We start from the raw sequence: 15,499 nt of genomic DNA on the forward strand, positions 1-15,499 counted from the left end.
CTTCATCTGCCATGCAAAACAGATGCTGAGGTCGGGAGTCTTTTGACAATCAGTTCTTGAATGTTATACCCATTTTCGTTGACTTGCTGTAACTGCTAAAAGCCAGAAACTCAGCAACGTATTTCTCCAAGCAAAGAGAAATCTTAAGCCCACGTTCTCGACACAGTGCACTACTGTACTTTGAAGTACCGTGGAGAGCTCCGTAAGTACTGTACTTCATCAAAATAGTTTATGGGGGTATTAATTTCCATTGTTGGTGGGCAAATAGCATGCTAAACAAATTAATAAATTAGGCTTTATAGTGCCACAGTTGTTTTTATTTATCTATTTCTGTTGCACTTGTTAAGACTCAGTCTGGAGATGTGTTATGAATTAATTCTATAATTATGTATCTTGCTACGTACGACATATACTGTAGCAAACTTGACGTATGTCCTTATGTGCTAACACAAAATCCTGCCTACTAAACAACAAAGGGAGTTAAGAATGGTAAACGTTAGACAAGCTGAAATATCTCACCGTCAACGATGAGCGCAGGCACATTTTTATTAAAACTTGTTACATTTGCTACGTCTGCAAACAGGTTTGGGAGGGAAATTTAAAAAGTAAAGTGCAAATACATTCGTATATAAATATTAAACTCTGTATATTATCGATATTTCCTAATTAGCTGAGTTCATTGCACATTTGTAATACTTATACATATTATAAAAGCGCACAAAATAATTTTCTAATGACATAACCTTCTTTTAGCTCTTTTAACCCGTGAAAATCCTTAAATATCACAGCAACATAATAGTCCCAATGTCTTCGCAATATATATACATATAACTTTAAACGTACTATCAAGATGGAAAGTTACCACATGTGGAAAACCATACAACAGAAATCAAGTATACTTTTCATTGCCTCGTTATGTTTAATATACCTGCGAAGACTCAATGCAGCATTTCTGAGAATGTAATAAAATGTTAAACATTAAAATATGTATAGACATTGTCTATACACAATTTCTAACAGTTATGATTTATCTGAAGAGGATGTCATACTTAGTAGGTAAAGGCAAACAGGCGAGAGATGTTACTTGAAAAAATATTTCTGCGTTAATATTGTAAAATGAAACGCCATTCTTTATCCACGTTTCACAAACTTTTGTGCTTGTAGTTCACGCAATTTTAATTTAAACGAATACATTATATTATCATTTATTCATATCTTAGTAATTAAGCAGGCCTAATACATATTCTGCTTTCATTATCGTCATATCTCACTGTGCGTCAATTTTCATATTGGAGGACTGAATATGACGAAACTTTTATTAATATGTGGAACAGAATCAATGTTTCAAAAAATCTTTACACAAACACATCATCAGAGTGATATGGAAATGTAAAGGATCTATAATTGCTACAGTATAACAGAATACCTATGTGATTTCATGTGTTACTAATCGCAACATTCTTACCGTTAACTTTTTTTTATTTTCTCAACTGAGTTTTTTTTAATCCACATCGACTTCCCCGAACAGCTTTAGCTCAGCGGCTTGAAATTATGCTGCTTAGGGGAGATCTGCAGTTTCCTACACCGAGAAAACGTATGCTCCTCCTGCTGCCTTTAAAAGTTAGAAAAAAAAAACGCTTTGTTGGAAGAAAGGGTGAAAATTGTAAGATATTATAACGACTTATTTCAGTGTTAAAGATTACAAGGTCCCAATTGTGGTGAACAGCAAATGATTGTCACTGCACATTCTTGCCCGTTTGCAACGTTTGAGACGAGGTGCTATTTGTTGCTGGCTTCCCCAGGGAAAATGTCTTCGTATGCGGGTGGCAACTCGTTTGGAAGAGGGTATGAAAAGGGATAGGAATGGTTTAGTTCTGGGTCGCTTGGCGAGTAGCCTGGGAGCTCAACCGAGGGATGGCCACCACATTGTACCTCCACGCCTGCCTCATCAAAAACATTGAAAACCCCTAAATTAATGTAAGAAACAGGCTGGAATTCCCCGACAGAAAAGTCCTGTTCCTCGTTGAATAGAATAGCCCCCACGCTCTGTCTCTGAGAAAGTCTCCGTCTGTAGAACTGAGCCGATTTATACCTTTTGATGATCACCAAGTTTATAAGCCCCAACAGACATTCCAAGGTGTTAAGAATGGTGGATACAACCAGACTCCTTTGATAATCCTTTAACTGCTCGCAGATGGGATTTAAATCCAGCGAGTCCAGACAGTAGTGGGAATGTTTTCTCTCGACCAGGGACACGGTGTCGCCGTCTATCACGGCTCCCGAGAAGGCAGTGAGAATCCCAAGCATGAACACCAAGACACCCAGGAGGAAGAAATTCTGGCTCCCCGGCTTTTCTTTGCAGCATAGCAGGGCGAACCCGAGCAGCACTTGACCAAGACAGACCAACACTCCGGAATAAAAAGCCCCGGCCGCTGTTCCCAGGTGAAAATGCACTTTTACCTCTGTGCCCTGCAAGAAGCATTTGATTCCGACAGCTACGGCACTCAGGGCACAGACTAAGAGGAGGCTGTTGGAAACGACGGCACACAGTCCTTTCCCACTCAACTTCATTATATTCCTCCTCTACCTCTCCCGTTTCCTTTCCCTCCTTCATCCTCCTTTGTCCTCCTCATCAGCCCTTCTCGGAGAGCTGTCAGATTGTGACATGATTCGCCGATGATTGCTCTTCAAAACGAGGATCTCTCGAGCTGCTCGCTCTCTCCCCCTTTCCCGCTGCTTCAAAAATGGATTAATTATTGATAGTAAAAGCGGTCTCCTACTGCAGAAAGAACTTCTGATATCAAACCTAAAGGTAATGATTAACCTCATGACATCCACCCCCCATTCACATTATGTAAGCAACCACATCGCGAAATGTAATATCTGAAATAAAAAAGCAGATTGGTGAAAGCCAGTTCCCAAGCCTTTCTTGTGCTATGAGGGATCATTTTCCGTAGAGATCATACAGCCTGTCGGACGGAACGCTGCAGGGGGAGTACTGCTATGCGCGCAGAATAACTTAGAAGATTTAACACAGTTGAACTTGGCTGAAATTGCAAACATACGGACATGAATATTATTCATAATACAGACATATGTAATTGTGAATGCTGTTGCAAATCATATTTCCACCTTGAGTGCAGCAAAGTTTCACGCAGTTATTCAACTTGGAAGGGAGGTGTAGGTCGGAAGGATGAGGTATTAAATACCAAAATCCTGACACCCCTTGTACAATATTTATAGGCCTTAATTGCCGCACAAGTATAGATCACAGTCAGTTCTTATATGAGGAAAAATGACATTATGTTTTATTTTCAGTGAGATCATGAAGTGACACCAATGATACGGTAGGTGTAGTTCATTGTGATGGCTTTTTGGAAACAAGCAAACACAGTAAACACAAGGAAACATTTTGGTTCAGCAGTTTCCCCAGAAGATGATGTTCTAATGAGGTGACAAAACCTGCTAACAAATGTGATTGGGTAGCATTATGTTGTCATTACCTGACTGACTGCGGTTTTCCTGTGCTAAATTTATCCCGGTCCAATGTTTTTAATTCTTCTGCCGAGCGAGGATTCCACGTAATAAAAACAGTTTGCTAACCCATGCAGCGAGGTTTTATATTTTACTTTAATTGCTAGAAAAGAAGTTAGCATTCGTCTCTTTCGGCTTACTCTACAAACCTTTTTGGTCGGCGGGGTACAGGTTAATGGTAAACGCAAGAATTTGTGGAAATACTCGCGCATTTGTGTGTTGTGTATATTGTTTTGTTCAACGCATACTTTTTTTGGTTTCCTAAGGAGTAAATGAAAACACCATTCTTCCCTTATATCATGTCCTTAATATGATAAAGATACTGCCCTGCATCATTTGTCCTTGCTGCCAGTTTAGGATCGATATACATTTATTTCAGCCGAATCAAAGCTTTTTGTCTGCTTTGAAATTATTTTCTTTGCAAGTAAACTGAATTCCATTGTGAGTCAAGCGATTTTACTCAAACCCCTCTAGTCTGAACACGAAATACAATATTCCTCCTAAAATCAATGTCTTAAATAATGTATGTTATTAGGATGCTTGGAATCCAGTGCTATCTTAATACAGTTCGTGTTACTTTACTAGAATTAACGTTCGGGTTTTTCCTCAGCAGCTGAAGTAAAATGTTCAAGAACAGAAATGGTTTTACTCACTGATCACTCAAGGATACAGTATCTGTACGGGTTGTGTGAGTTATGGATTTGGGGTGGAAGGGAGGATATAAATATATACACTTTTAAAAAACCACGAAGCTCCAAGTGGCATACAATGTCACAAACAACATTTTTTAAAAAAGTTAAATATGTAACAAGCAGACTTCCATTTAAGGCCACATCATATTCTGTTTTCTCTAATGGGCTGCTCGTAACGTGCGCTTTCGGGGCTTGAAATATGCACAAATAGTGCATTAACAGTTGAATATTAGTTTAACAGTTTTGGTTATGTCTTCTTTCAGATACTGACACTCCACACAAGATTTGTACACACGCGTGAAAGTTTAAAATGCCATGCAGCCTATTTGAATGGCTGGCTTTCTTATTTTACAGATGTGGGATTTCTTCTCAGTTACATTGATACTGTATGAATAAATAGAAAAATTAAAATGGTTTAGTTTCATTTGACGTCTAAAAAGAGCAACTTATGGCTATTGGATTGAAGAAGCGCTTCAAATGGTAATTTACTGTGAAGTGCGTGTTATCACGCACCCTAATTGATTCTCATGATGAAAAGCGGTTTCATTAAGCTGGGTGTTGCTGGATGAAATTTATTGAGTAACAAATATTAATCTCCTTATGTTTAATGGGTTTTGTCAAACTCTCTAGTGATTTACAGTATATGGGTGAACAAGTTGTGTCAAGCAGCAATGCACCACCTGTTAAGAAAATTACTTTCATTTACATTCCTTTTTTCATTTACTTTTCCTTTCTCGGACTCTTTTTTTTAATTTTGACATATCTGTACAACAACAGTCTCTTTAATCTTTTAATTGTTTTTTTTTCTACAAACGCAAATCCTTGTGCATATTGTTTCAGTTAGTCGGGTTTATAGAACGTTTTCTTTAGTTTTAGTGATTTGTTTGGTTCAGGTTATGACAGTGCTTCAGTCGTTTCATTTTTTATTATAATGAAGCAGTAACAAAAACATTCAATTCAATTCAATTTATTATGATATAGCACCTTTCACAACAAGTTTGCCCCAAGGCACTTAACAAAGCTGTGTGACAGTACACGACCTTACAATACAGACAGAGAAAAAGCCAGAAGACAACGGAGGAGAGGAACCAAAAACTCCTCTGTAAGGAGAAAAAAACCTCTAGGGGTCCAAGGTCAACTGGCTGCCCAACCCCTCTGTGCATGCTAACATTATACAATTATACAAAACATCCCACAAAAGGGATAAAGAATACAATAATCTCCAAATTTAAAAAAGTTCAGTTCAGGAAAAAAAAAACAAAATTGCAGCTATGTAACAATAAATATGTATTTTTGTTTCTATCAGTTTAACGAGCCATATCTGTGTAAGGATACACTCCCCACTAACCTGCTAACACTCAAATTTTACGCTCCTTTTTACCGTACTTTTTCGAATCTCTTAGGGGCGCTATCCTTGGTACTGAATAACCTGAACTACTGAAACGAATGGAAAATATTGAGAGTGTGGTAAGAGGCCTACACAGACTTGCTGAGAGAAGTTATAAAAATCTTTAAACTACTTTCTTTTAGATGATTAGAATGTAGTGTATATGATACTGTTTTTATACTCAACCTTCATTGAAAACATGGTTTTAGATACAGTACCATTCCTTTTAAACTGCAGCAGGGCAAAATGAAAACGTAGTCCTGGATATTGTGCACATATACTGTCCATATAATCATTTGTTATTGTTTGGTGGCAATTGTAAAATAATATACAAATTAAAAAAACAGCTGCCTTTGAAATGAGAAAAACATTGAAAATCTGTTTGAATACATATTATTAGAACTCAGACACAATGCACTCTGGGTCTGAGAAAACAGCGGAGCTTGAAAATGGTAAGAATCAAGAAGCTCTAGGAATGTACTTTATTTCTCATTTTAAAACATGGAAAATACACTGTCAAGAATGTACATGGACCACATAGCTAACAAAAGACGTGAGGTGTATTAGGTGAATGTTTTTCTAAAGCTAACATAAATTGCAAACACCTTTAATACAACAAAAAGTAATATACAATATGTATTTAACTGAGGAATACTAATGAAAATAATACAGTATATGAAAAATCATTCATAATAAATCAGTGTCAAAATAGAAACTGAATGGAATTGATTTTAGAGTATTGTTTCATAAAGAATAATTAGAATTTGTCAGGTATACTTAGAATTCTAATAAAACAAATCTACTGAACCAATAGCCAAAAACCTTTCCAATCTCTTTAATTGAAACAGGGTATCAAATATATTAGTATTATGAATATTACAGCCTTTTTATTATTTTTTTATGTACAGGGGCAAATCCTTGGAGTTTTCTAGATTTATATTTTATAAGTTAATCAGAATCATGATTTTCACTGCCATTTATGGTAAACAGATGTTTCTTTGTACAAGCAAAGAGGTGTGAGACATCACCAAAGTCTTAAAAAAACAAATGTGCAAAAAGAAAACTATGGTGATGTGCATCATAAATGGATTAAAGGATTTTATCATGAATATCAAATGTAGATATCAAACAGAAAATATGAACACAATACAGATGAAAGAAATCGTTCGTTTTCTGTATGAAAGAGGGCACATTTGCAGTAAAATGAAAATTAGTACAGGAGCTGACCATGCCCAGACCTGAATAACTTCTGGATAGTCTTCTGTGGGATGTTGTACCAATCTTCCTGTGAAGCTACCACTGGCTGACAAAGGCTGATCACACAGGTATTGGACAGTTGGTGTATTGGACCACTGTTTCATTAGCTTCAGGTCAGGAGACAAAGTTGGCCACTGAAAGACTTTTTTTCTTGAAGTCATTGGATTGTAATTCTTTCACTGTATGATTCTGTGTCGACACTCCAGGATGGAAAAAGTAACGGTTCAGTGCACTAAAGGTGTTCTTATGTTAAAGGAGATACCTCCTTACATCATCAGAATTCCATCAGCCTATCAGGTGGCTCGAACAATGCAACTGTCAAGCATATACAGTAGTTTTTCACATCTCCATACACAGTCTTTTTTCAGGTCTGTCAATGACAATATTCATTTATTGTTGAATAAAAAACACTTCACTACTCCTTGTACTGCTACCTCTGTTTTTGTGCCTATAGAAGATGTTGATTTAATCTCTCAGCTGTCAAAATGTTTCCCCTGAATGGCTTCTATACAGATCACTTTCATGCAGGTGGTAAAATAGCTTTCCTTCTGATGTGGATGTTATGTCTTCTCACAATTTTCCAGGATGCAGCAACAGCAGTCTGACAATTATTATAAAGACAGATCAGTTGATTTTTATGGTGCTGGGCTAGTTTAGTGACCCTCTGCCTTCCAAATTGTGGCCTGTCCCTCACATAGGTGGTTTTCTGGTTTTTCCGCACTGGTCTGCTGATTGCTGAGGCAAAACATCTCAGATTCTGGGCAACATGGTAGGTTGCGTTCAATCATACCGATTACAGCGAGGCAATCTTTATTACTCAAGTGGGGTCTTGTCTTTTTCTGCTCTTGCATAAATTAAAGTTAGGACTTTTCTTGACTTTCTTATCGTTTTGGCAATTTTAACACTAAGCACCTATTCTTGAAATCATGTGATGTGAGCTGAGTGTTGTGTTATCCTAAGAAACAATACTACTTAAACAAGCAAGAAACGATCACTATTTAACATGTTAAAAAAATGTACTGTATGTGGTATGGTTATACCACATAATGGTATGTGCTTAATGCATTAACAAAGTAAAACATAGGCTGTTGCATTTTCATTGTGCATTATGCATTTCAGGACCAAAACAATAATATTTTTAAGGACATGTTGTAAATCTCCTAATTGTGCTTAGACAGATATAAATATGCCAGTGAATACCTATATCAGTGGCATAATGAAACTGGAATGAGTTGCTATTAAGTAGCATTTCCTTGATTAGGTCATGCCTGAGTAAATTGGGGTTACTAGTTAACAGTTTGCAAACTGCAAAATATGAAAACATAAACTTTACAAACATAAAATTTATGTTTGAAGAAACATGAACTTTTTGCTGAAAAACTTGTATTAAAGTGAAGACTGCTACATTTAAAATATTCCATTTTGCCAAAGCTTTCGTGCTCACCATATGCATTCATTTTCATCCATTTGGAGCCAATTTTCAAATCCTGCTCTGTCTCAAAGTGTTCTGGATATATGAGACCAGATGGCAGCCCTGGATTCTAAATGCCTAACTGACTTTGAAATCTGCTGTCTGTTTCTCCAGTCACGTTGCATGTGATACATAGGGTGCACAGTTTGCTCTATAAATGCCTCTAATGACTTTCTTCAAGCCATTGCTCTTACCTTTGTGACCTGAAAAATCACAATCAGGCTCGATTTCAAATTTTGGCATCTACAGTTTTCGTACATATTATTCAGTGAGCTCCTTGCATGGCATGTGAAGAAAAAAGAGAATGGAATTAAAAGCCAATATAAAATATACAGACAACAAAGGTTTCCTTAAACGTATAGAACTAACAAATGCTATAAGCATTTTTTTAACAAATGTTTAACAAATGGTCCTGGATTTTATTCTGATTGGGGTGCCTACAGTGTGAAGCTTCTTTTCTCACTATGTCTCCAGGGATGCTGGTTCCTCTGACAGTAAAGACATGCTGTCTAGCTTAATTGGTATCTCTAAATTGTGTCCTGTATGTGTGTGTTAGTGGATGTGTTAGTGTGTGTATCATGATTGCCTGGAGTCCAGTCTAGGGTGTAATTCCACCTTGTATCCTGTGCCAACGTGTTTAGATTCCAGCTCACAGCAAATCTCTAAGGAGAAAACAGTTACTGAAAATGAGTGGATGGGAAATCAAACAGGCCAACATTGATTCCAAAAACCTCTTGCAGACTTTTCTAACTGCTCATCTTTTCACATATTAAGAAACAGGCACAATTATAAATAGTGTCACGTATACTCAGTGAATCTTTTCAGAGTTAGGAGAAAACAATTCCTTTACACAGACTGTCCCTAAAAATGTGTTTTCTAATTACAGTAGTTGTTCTTGACCTTTCAATAATTGTACATTGTATCTCATAATTTAGTCCAATGTAGAAGGAGACTTTTATTTAATGTTCAGTCTTATTCACAGTCATTTTGCAATGGAAGACTTTAATGCTTGGATTGTCTAAAATATCTATTCACAAGTTGTAATTTATCTTCCAAGCACATACAGTACCATGCAGTAATTATTGGGCAAGACTCCTGGTAAATATGGAAGTTGTATTCCTGTAGATCCATGACTAGCATGATCGGGTATTCTGTAGGTTGAAGGCAACCTCACAAATAAGATGCATTAGTGGTTTCAGAGGATTTTTAACTGCATTAATTTACATAAGTTCTTTTTTCCATGCCCCACAGAGGTGTCTTTTGGGGAGACTAGGGTTAAGGTTAGTCATGTGATGTTATCCAAGGATATGATTTCTGGCCTGATGCCAGATCTATAGCCTGCTGACGACTGATTCTGCTGATGATACTGGCCAGGGCTGCCTGTTGAGCCTGTAACACATTGAAGTACAACCCGTCATGGTTCTGAAATTCACTCCGAATGGTGTCTGATGTGTAAATGATTAATCTTTTACAGACACTTTTAAGGTGACGTGACATGCATGAACAGTGAACAAGACTCTGACTGTACTCCTGGGAACTCGGGCCTCGTGTGTATTTCAAACGATGGCAATGGATACATGTGAAAACCAAAATATTGCATGCAAGAAATTTTCCAAAAGTTGGAAAAAGGACCACGCATGACCATGCATGTCTAAATGACTTATTTTATCACATGAGAAAGTTTTATTTGAAGGAATGTGTTATCTAAAGGAGCACACAAATGTACAGGTTTATTTCTATGGAAGTTGATTAAGAGATACTGTAAACACAACACTCAAAGATTTACAAACTAGAATTTGAAATCTATTTAGAAAATTAAAAAGCTGCATGAAAGGGACAAAGTTGTGTATGCTGTAGCATATTTTACATAAGGTAAATTACTCTTTTGTGTTAAAAGAATTCCTATGTGCATTCTGTAATCCTCATTGTTCCCTTTTCCTTACTTACTGTATATTTACAAGGTTTCAAATTGTTATAATAAAACGTAAGAGTGGCACAGTGGCTAACATTGCTGCCTTACAGACCCGGAGCCCTGGGTTCAATTCCTGGTGGTGCACAGGGAACAGGGATAAACATAGAGAACAGGAAACAGGGATAAGTGTAGCGATGTTATGGACCCAAGAGTGAGGGTGTCACAGTTGTTTAGGGGGAGTGGCTGCCTAACTCCACCTGGGGCACAAGACAGGCTGGCTTTGTGGTGAGACCGTCCGGGGAAATCTGCAGCAGAGCTCCAAGTGCTTGGGCCTTGAGGGGTGTCAGACTCCACAGGAACTGTCCAAATTCCTAGTGGCCAGGCTCCGGGATCAAAGACCAAATAGAGTAGTGGACAGTCCACCAGATTCACCCAGGATGCTGACAAGTGGGCTACCTGGAATGGAGAAATGGAATGCAGGAGAGGAGTGCTGGGAAAGCAGGTGTGCAACAGGGAGAGCCACCTGTATCCGGAGCTTTGTTCTGTCAATAATGTAGCACAGGGCTGAGGGACCCAATCTTCATGGTGGATCAGGATACTCATAGCGGGGTGATTATCCAAAAGGCATGCCGAGTGTAGGATTGAGTGGTGGCACTGTGGCTAAAGATCTGTGCCTGTGGCTGGAAAGTTGCCGGTTCAAATCCCGTGGAATCCTACTCCATTGGACCCCTGAGCAAGGCCCTTAACCCCAGCTGCTCCAGGGGCACCGTATAAATGGCTGACCCAGCGCTCTGACCCCAAGCTTCTCTCTCCCCGTCTGTGTGGCTGTGTGTCTCATGGAGAGCAAGCTGGGGTAGGCGAAAAGACAAATTCCTAATGCATGAAATTGTACTGTATATGGCTAATAAAGTGATCTCTCTCATAGGCGGGTCTTCTCCAAAGACCAGGTCAGAATGCACCGTCAGGGTGAACTTAGCTGAGCCTGAGATTGAGCCGAGGGAGTTGTCTGCTGATGTCCAGGTCTGAAGCAGCGCCCAGACCTCTAATTCATGCTCATTCCTGCAGCCTCTGGACAGCACAGGCAAGGGCAGTGCTTCCAGAGGGAGCCCAGAAAACTGGAAACTAGGAACAGTTTACAACAGTGTTGTACCCATCAATGCTCCAAGGAGAGGCAGAGCAAGGTTTTAATACCCCAAAGCTCCTGCTGCCATGAGAGCTGTCACTACTGCCAGGTACAGTACAGTACTCCACATATCCTGTCTCTTCAGCAATCAGGGCAGAGCGAAGGCATGGCCCCTCTAGACTCCCCGCTGAAATGCAGAATGGAGGGGAGGACGTAGTAATGGAGTTTGTACAGTATGTTCTTTCTGTGTTTATACAGGTTTCATCCTGTTACTCCAGTTTCTTCACACAGTCCGAAGACATTTTGGCAGGTTAATAGGCTTCTGGCATACTTGGCCCTGGTGTGTGTGTGTGTGTGTGTGTGTGTGTGTGTGTGTTAGCCCTTTGATAGACTGGTGTACCATCCGGGGTGTATCCTGTACACTAACATTATTCAATTAAACATATCTAATTCTATTTTTATTTGGTGTCATTTCAAAATAAATACGATGACTGAAATTTAAAAAAATCTGGTAAGGTATTACAGTAGCTTCATCTGAAAGCTGATATTGTGTAAAATTTTTACTGAAAGACATCACCTGATGGAGTTTATCTTTATGCTTACAAAGAGGAAAAAAGCTACTTCCTCTTCCTCTCTTTTTTGCATTTGTAATGCATATGTCTCTGTAATGAATTCATCATTGTCAAACTCCATCAGGATCATGATAAATAATTAACTAATAAAAAGGTTTCTTAAAAATAAGTATTACATGTACAGTATTTTGCATACAAAAAGCATTTCAGTAGCAAGGTCAGATCCTAATAAATTTGACACATGAGTTAAACATGTATTAAAGGTACTGTATGTTTCCCGTAACTTGATTAGTTGAGGGACTGGTTACCTAATTCAGCCAGGGAGCTGCTTCAAGGATGAAGATGTGGAGGCAGGAGGGGTGTGAGACAAATGAGCAAAGCAAATCTATTGTTTTAGGTTGAGATATTTATACATAGAAGAGCAGAAGTCCAGATTAGGATCTGGCCTTCTCCTGAAATTCAGTTTAAAAATATATAACACTTAATTGTATCAATTTAATATATACTTTAATCATATTACATTTTTCTATAATTATAATGAATAATTGAATGATCAATTCAAAGAGATACAAGACAAATTAACTCCAGCTAAAATATAACATGATTATAGACCTTTCTTACCCTTTTTATGTAGCTATGAAATTATTTAAGTTGAACGTTTATACAGTATAAATGATTAACACTGTGAGGTTTTAAAAAAAAAAGTACAGTCTAACTTAATTAATTCCCATTTGGCAGCAAGAAAATAAGTCTTCCAGCTCTTAAGAACCATTATATTATTAGACCAATAATTGTTTTATTTACTTATTAATAGATATTTTGAAATTTAGATTTAATTTTAACAATTGTTAATACATCTGACATTTACTTTCAAAACACTGTTATAAATGTTATCTTACAAAAATGTTTTTGGCATCCTTTTTCTCAAATGTTGAAATGGCCTCAAAAACAAAACAGGGTTGATTAATTGGTGGTCTAGTTAATTTCACTAGATTTTTGCTGGTCTCATAATGGTTGAGTTTATTTGCTAAAAAAAAGAATTTATCATTCCATATCAGTGTGCAGGTTGTCTTGGTACAATTGATATCAATATTCAATCTATGCAGGATATACACTTTTTAACCTATTTTCAAAATATAAAAACTGGCATATAATGTATGTTTTGCCTAAATATTGTTGATTCTTCTCCAATTAAAATACACCATATCATATATTAGATAATCAAAAACACAGGTAATGTGAAAAAGGACAGAAAATGTTTCCCATGAATTGTATCTCTTAAAAATTATCCAAGCAAAGATGTTCAAATGAAAGTGAATGTCATCAAGCATTATGTAAGCAAAGAGTATTTCATTTTTGTAGACAATCATCAGACAGGAAAATGGGCAATATGTGGTAAACCTGCTTTAATTCAGTCGAAGGTTTTATCCAGATTAGTATTTTCAGATTAGTATGATATCATTGGCTAAATGAAATGAACTCTAAATACATAATTTTGTGTGTTTTCTACCACAGAGTTTTATATATTTTAAAGTGATTTTTTTCTCAATAGAAATTCAATAAAAGTCAAACTAAGTGGGTCACCAAATATATTTTGAAATTACTACAAAACAATAAATGTTTACTCAGGGCCTTCCATTCTTCTTAGTATTGTTAAGAAATCAGCCACAAGAAAACTTCGCTCGTCTGGGGAGCCAACATCAGGAAGTTGTACACTTTAGTGCTCATTTAGCTACATGGAAAATGGTGCCGTGAGCACTGAGCAGTGGTGCAGATGATTTTGTGATTTAAACCTCAAAGGAAATGAAGCAGCAAAGTAATTCAAGTTTAAGACCCTGTGCTAGACCGATTTCTAAAAGGTATAAGCACTCTTGAGAATCTCCTCTTACGCTTTAATGATTGCATGTCAGAGAGTTTCTGTATGGGCCGGTAAGAGATTTGGCACAGGGGGACTCTGGACCAAGCATGTTTAATAAGTCTAGCCTGCATTCTTTCGCTACCTGGGGAAATATTATAACGTCATTGGGTCAAATGGGTTGCATTTTGACATCTGACTGTCTAGTGGATAAGCAGAGGACTAAGAGGGAACTTTGTAGATATGTAGCATTTATAATCATCAGTCACTTACTGCATGCTTTTATTGTACTTAACCTTTTCAGAGTCTTTTTGTGATACAATCAGTTTTGCTGTCCAGTCTTATCTATTCATGTTATTTAAGCTATGCTGTACTAAGAAATATCAAATCCAGTTTAAATGGCTGTGTCTTCTGGTTTCTATTGCACTCTTCATTAAGAAGACGTCTGTTGGGTTGACATTGTCAATATTTTTTAAAACTTTTGAGGTTTTGAATACAGTACTTCTATCCAGTCCCCTCATAACAGTATCTCTATTCAAGATGCTTTTAAAGGGAAGGATATTTTAAAAATTCTCTTAGGATATGAACCTACAAGCATATCACAAGATGATCCAAGTCTATTTGCTACAGAGCTCCTTTATCTACCCAAGTGGAGGAACAATCTTTATTCATTTGATCGGGGCTTTCTGATTAAAACCCAGGCATTTGATTCAACACTATGATTCAATCATGACTTTCACACATTTACCTTAACACAATTTTTGGGCGATGAGAAACTGAATGTTAGTTGGATGGCTTCTGGATCCATAACCATCAGAGACCTTATCCTAAACTGAAACATTTGTGCAGCATTCAGCCTGCAAAATGTATTTGACCTTTTTGCTAAAAACATTAAATTACTTAGAGAAAAGTAGAAAATGGTAAAGAACTACAAATATGCACCCACAAGGGACATGTGTATATATACTTTTTCCTTCTTACAATATATTTTATTAAGATTTACATAGGTCATCTTTGAATTTCTATTAACAAATTGTATTATTGTTAGTTAGAAGTCTAGTAAGATTGCTTTAGCAGACTGGTTTCATTTATGGGACCATGATATGACAGAAATTCAAGTGAGCTGGCTTAAGGTTAATACTAAACCTGAACCTTTCAGTGAATCCAAAAGGCAATTCTAGAAACTGTGCTAAATTGTAGAAATCAAAAGCATCAATTCACTTGTAACCATAGACAAAGCTGTAAACTCATTTCTTTTTATCTGTAAAGTCTGAAGTAAAGACCTTGAAAAATATGAAGAAGGTGATGTCTGAAAATACTGTATTTGTTCCTGTATAATAGTTTTCTCTTATCTTTTCTTCATTCCAGAAAAAAATACAGTACAGCCAAATATTCTACATTTAATAAACAATCCTAGAAATGTCTATACCTTAAATTGTGAAACATTTGGTGTTTCTTTATTTGAAAGTTCAATGAAAAAAAATTGTAATTAAGCACAGTGAATTGAGAAATAGCTGGGAATTCTGAAATGAACAAAAATATTTTGTCTGCTTCTACAGAAAGCAATTCCAGGGCGGTGCTTTACTGTGCTATTTCACAATGACTGAAAACATGCAGTCAAGACATTCATCAACAGAACAATGTGGAGAAAAGTGCAGGAAAAAAATCCTAGACTGACCGACCTAATTTCCAATTT

The 15,499-nt window shown here is 37.0% G+C and overlaps 1 protein-coding gene across 1 annotated transcript; it reads right to left on the bottom strand.

Moving 5' to 3' along the window:
- Positions 1 to 505: 505 nt before the first annotated feature.
- tmem271 (transmembrane protein 271) lies at positions 506 to 2,796 on the bottom strand. The gene has a single exon (XM_088918004.1). The coding sequence runs from the start codon at positions 2,569 to 2,571 to the stop codon at positions 1,780 to 1,782; it is 792 nt and encodes a 263-aa protein (XP_088774130.1). The 5' UTR covers positions 2,572 to 2,796; the 3' UTR covers positions 506 to 1,779.
- Between the last annotated feature and the right edge of the window lie 12,703 nt (positions 2,797 to 15,499).

This window comes from Atractosteus spatula, chromosome 1 (genome assembly GCF_055471065.1).
Source record: "Atractosteus spatula isolate fAtrSpa1 chromosome 1, fAtrSpa1.hap1, whole genome shotgun sequence".
NCBI classification, from domain to species: Eukaryota; Metazoa; Chordata; class Actinopteri; order Semionotiformes; family Lepisosteidae; genus Atractosteus; species Atractosteus spatula.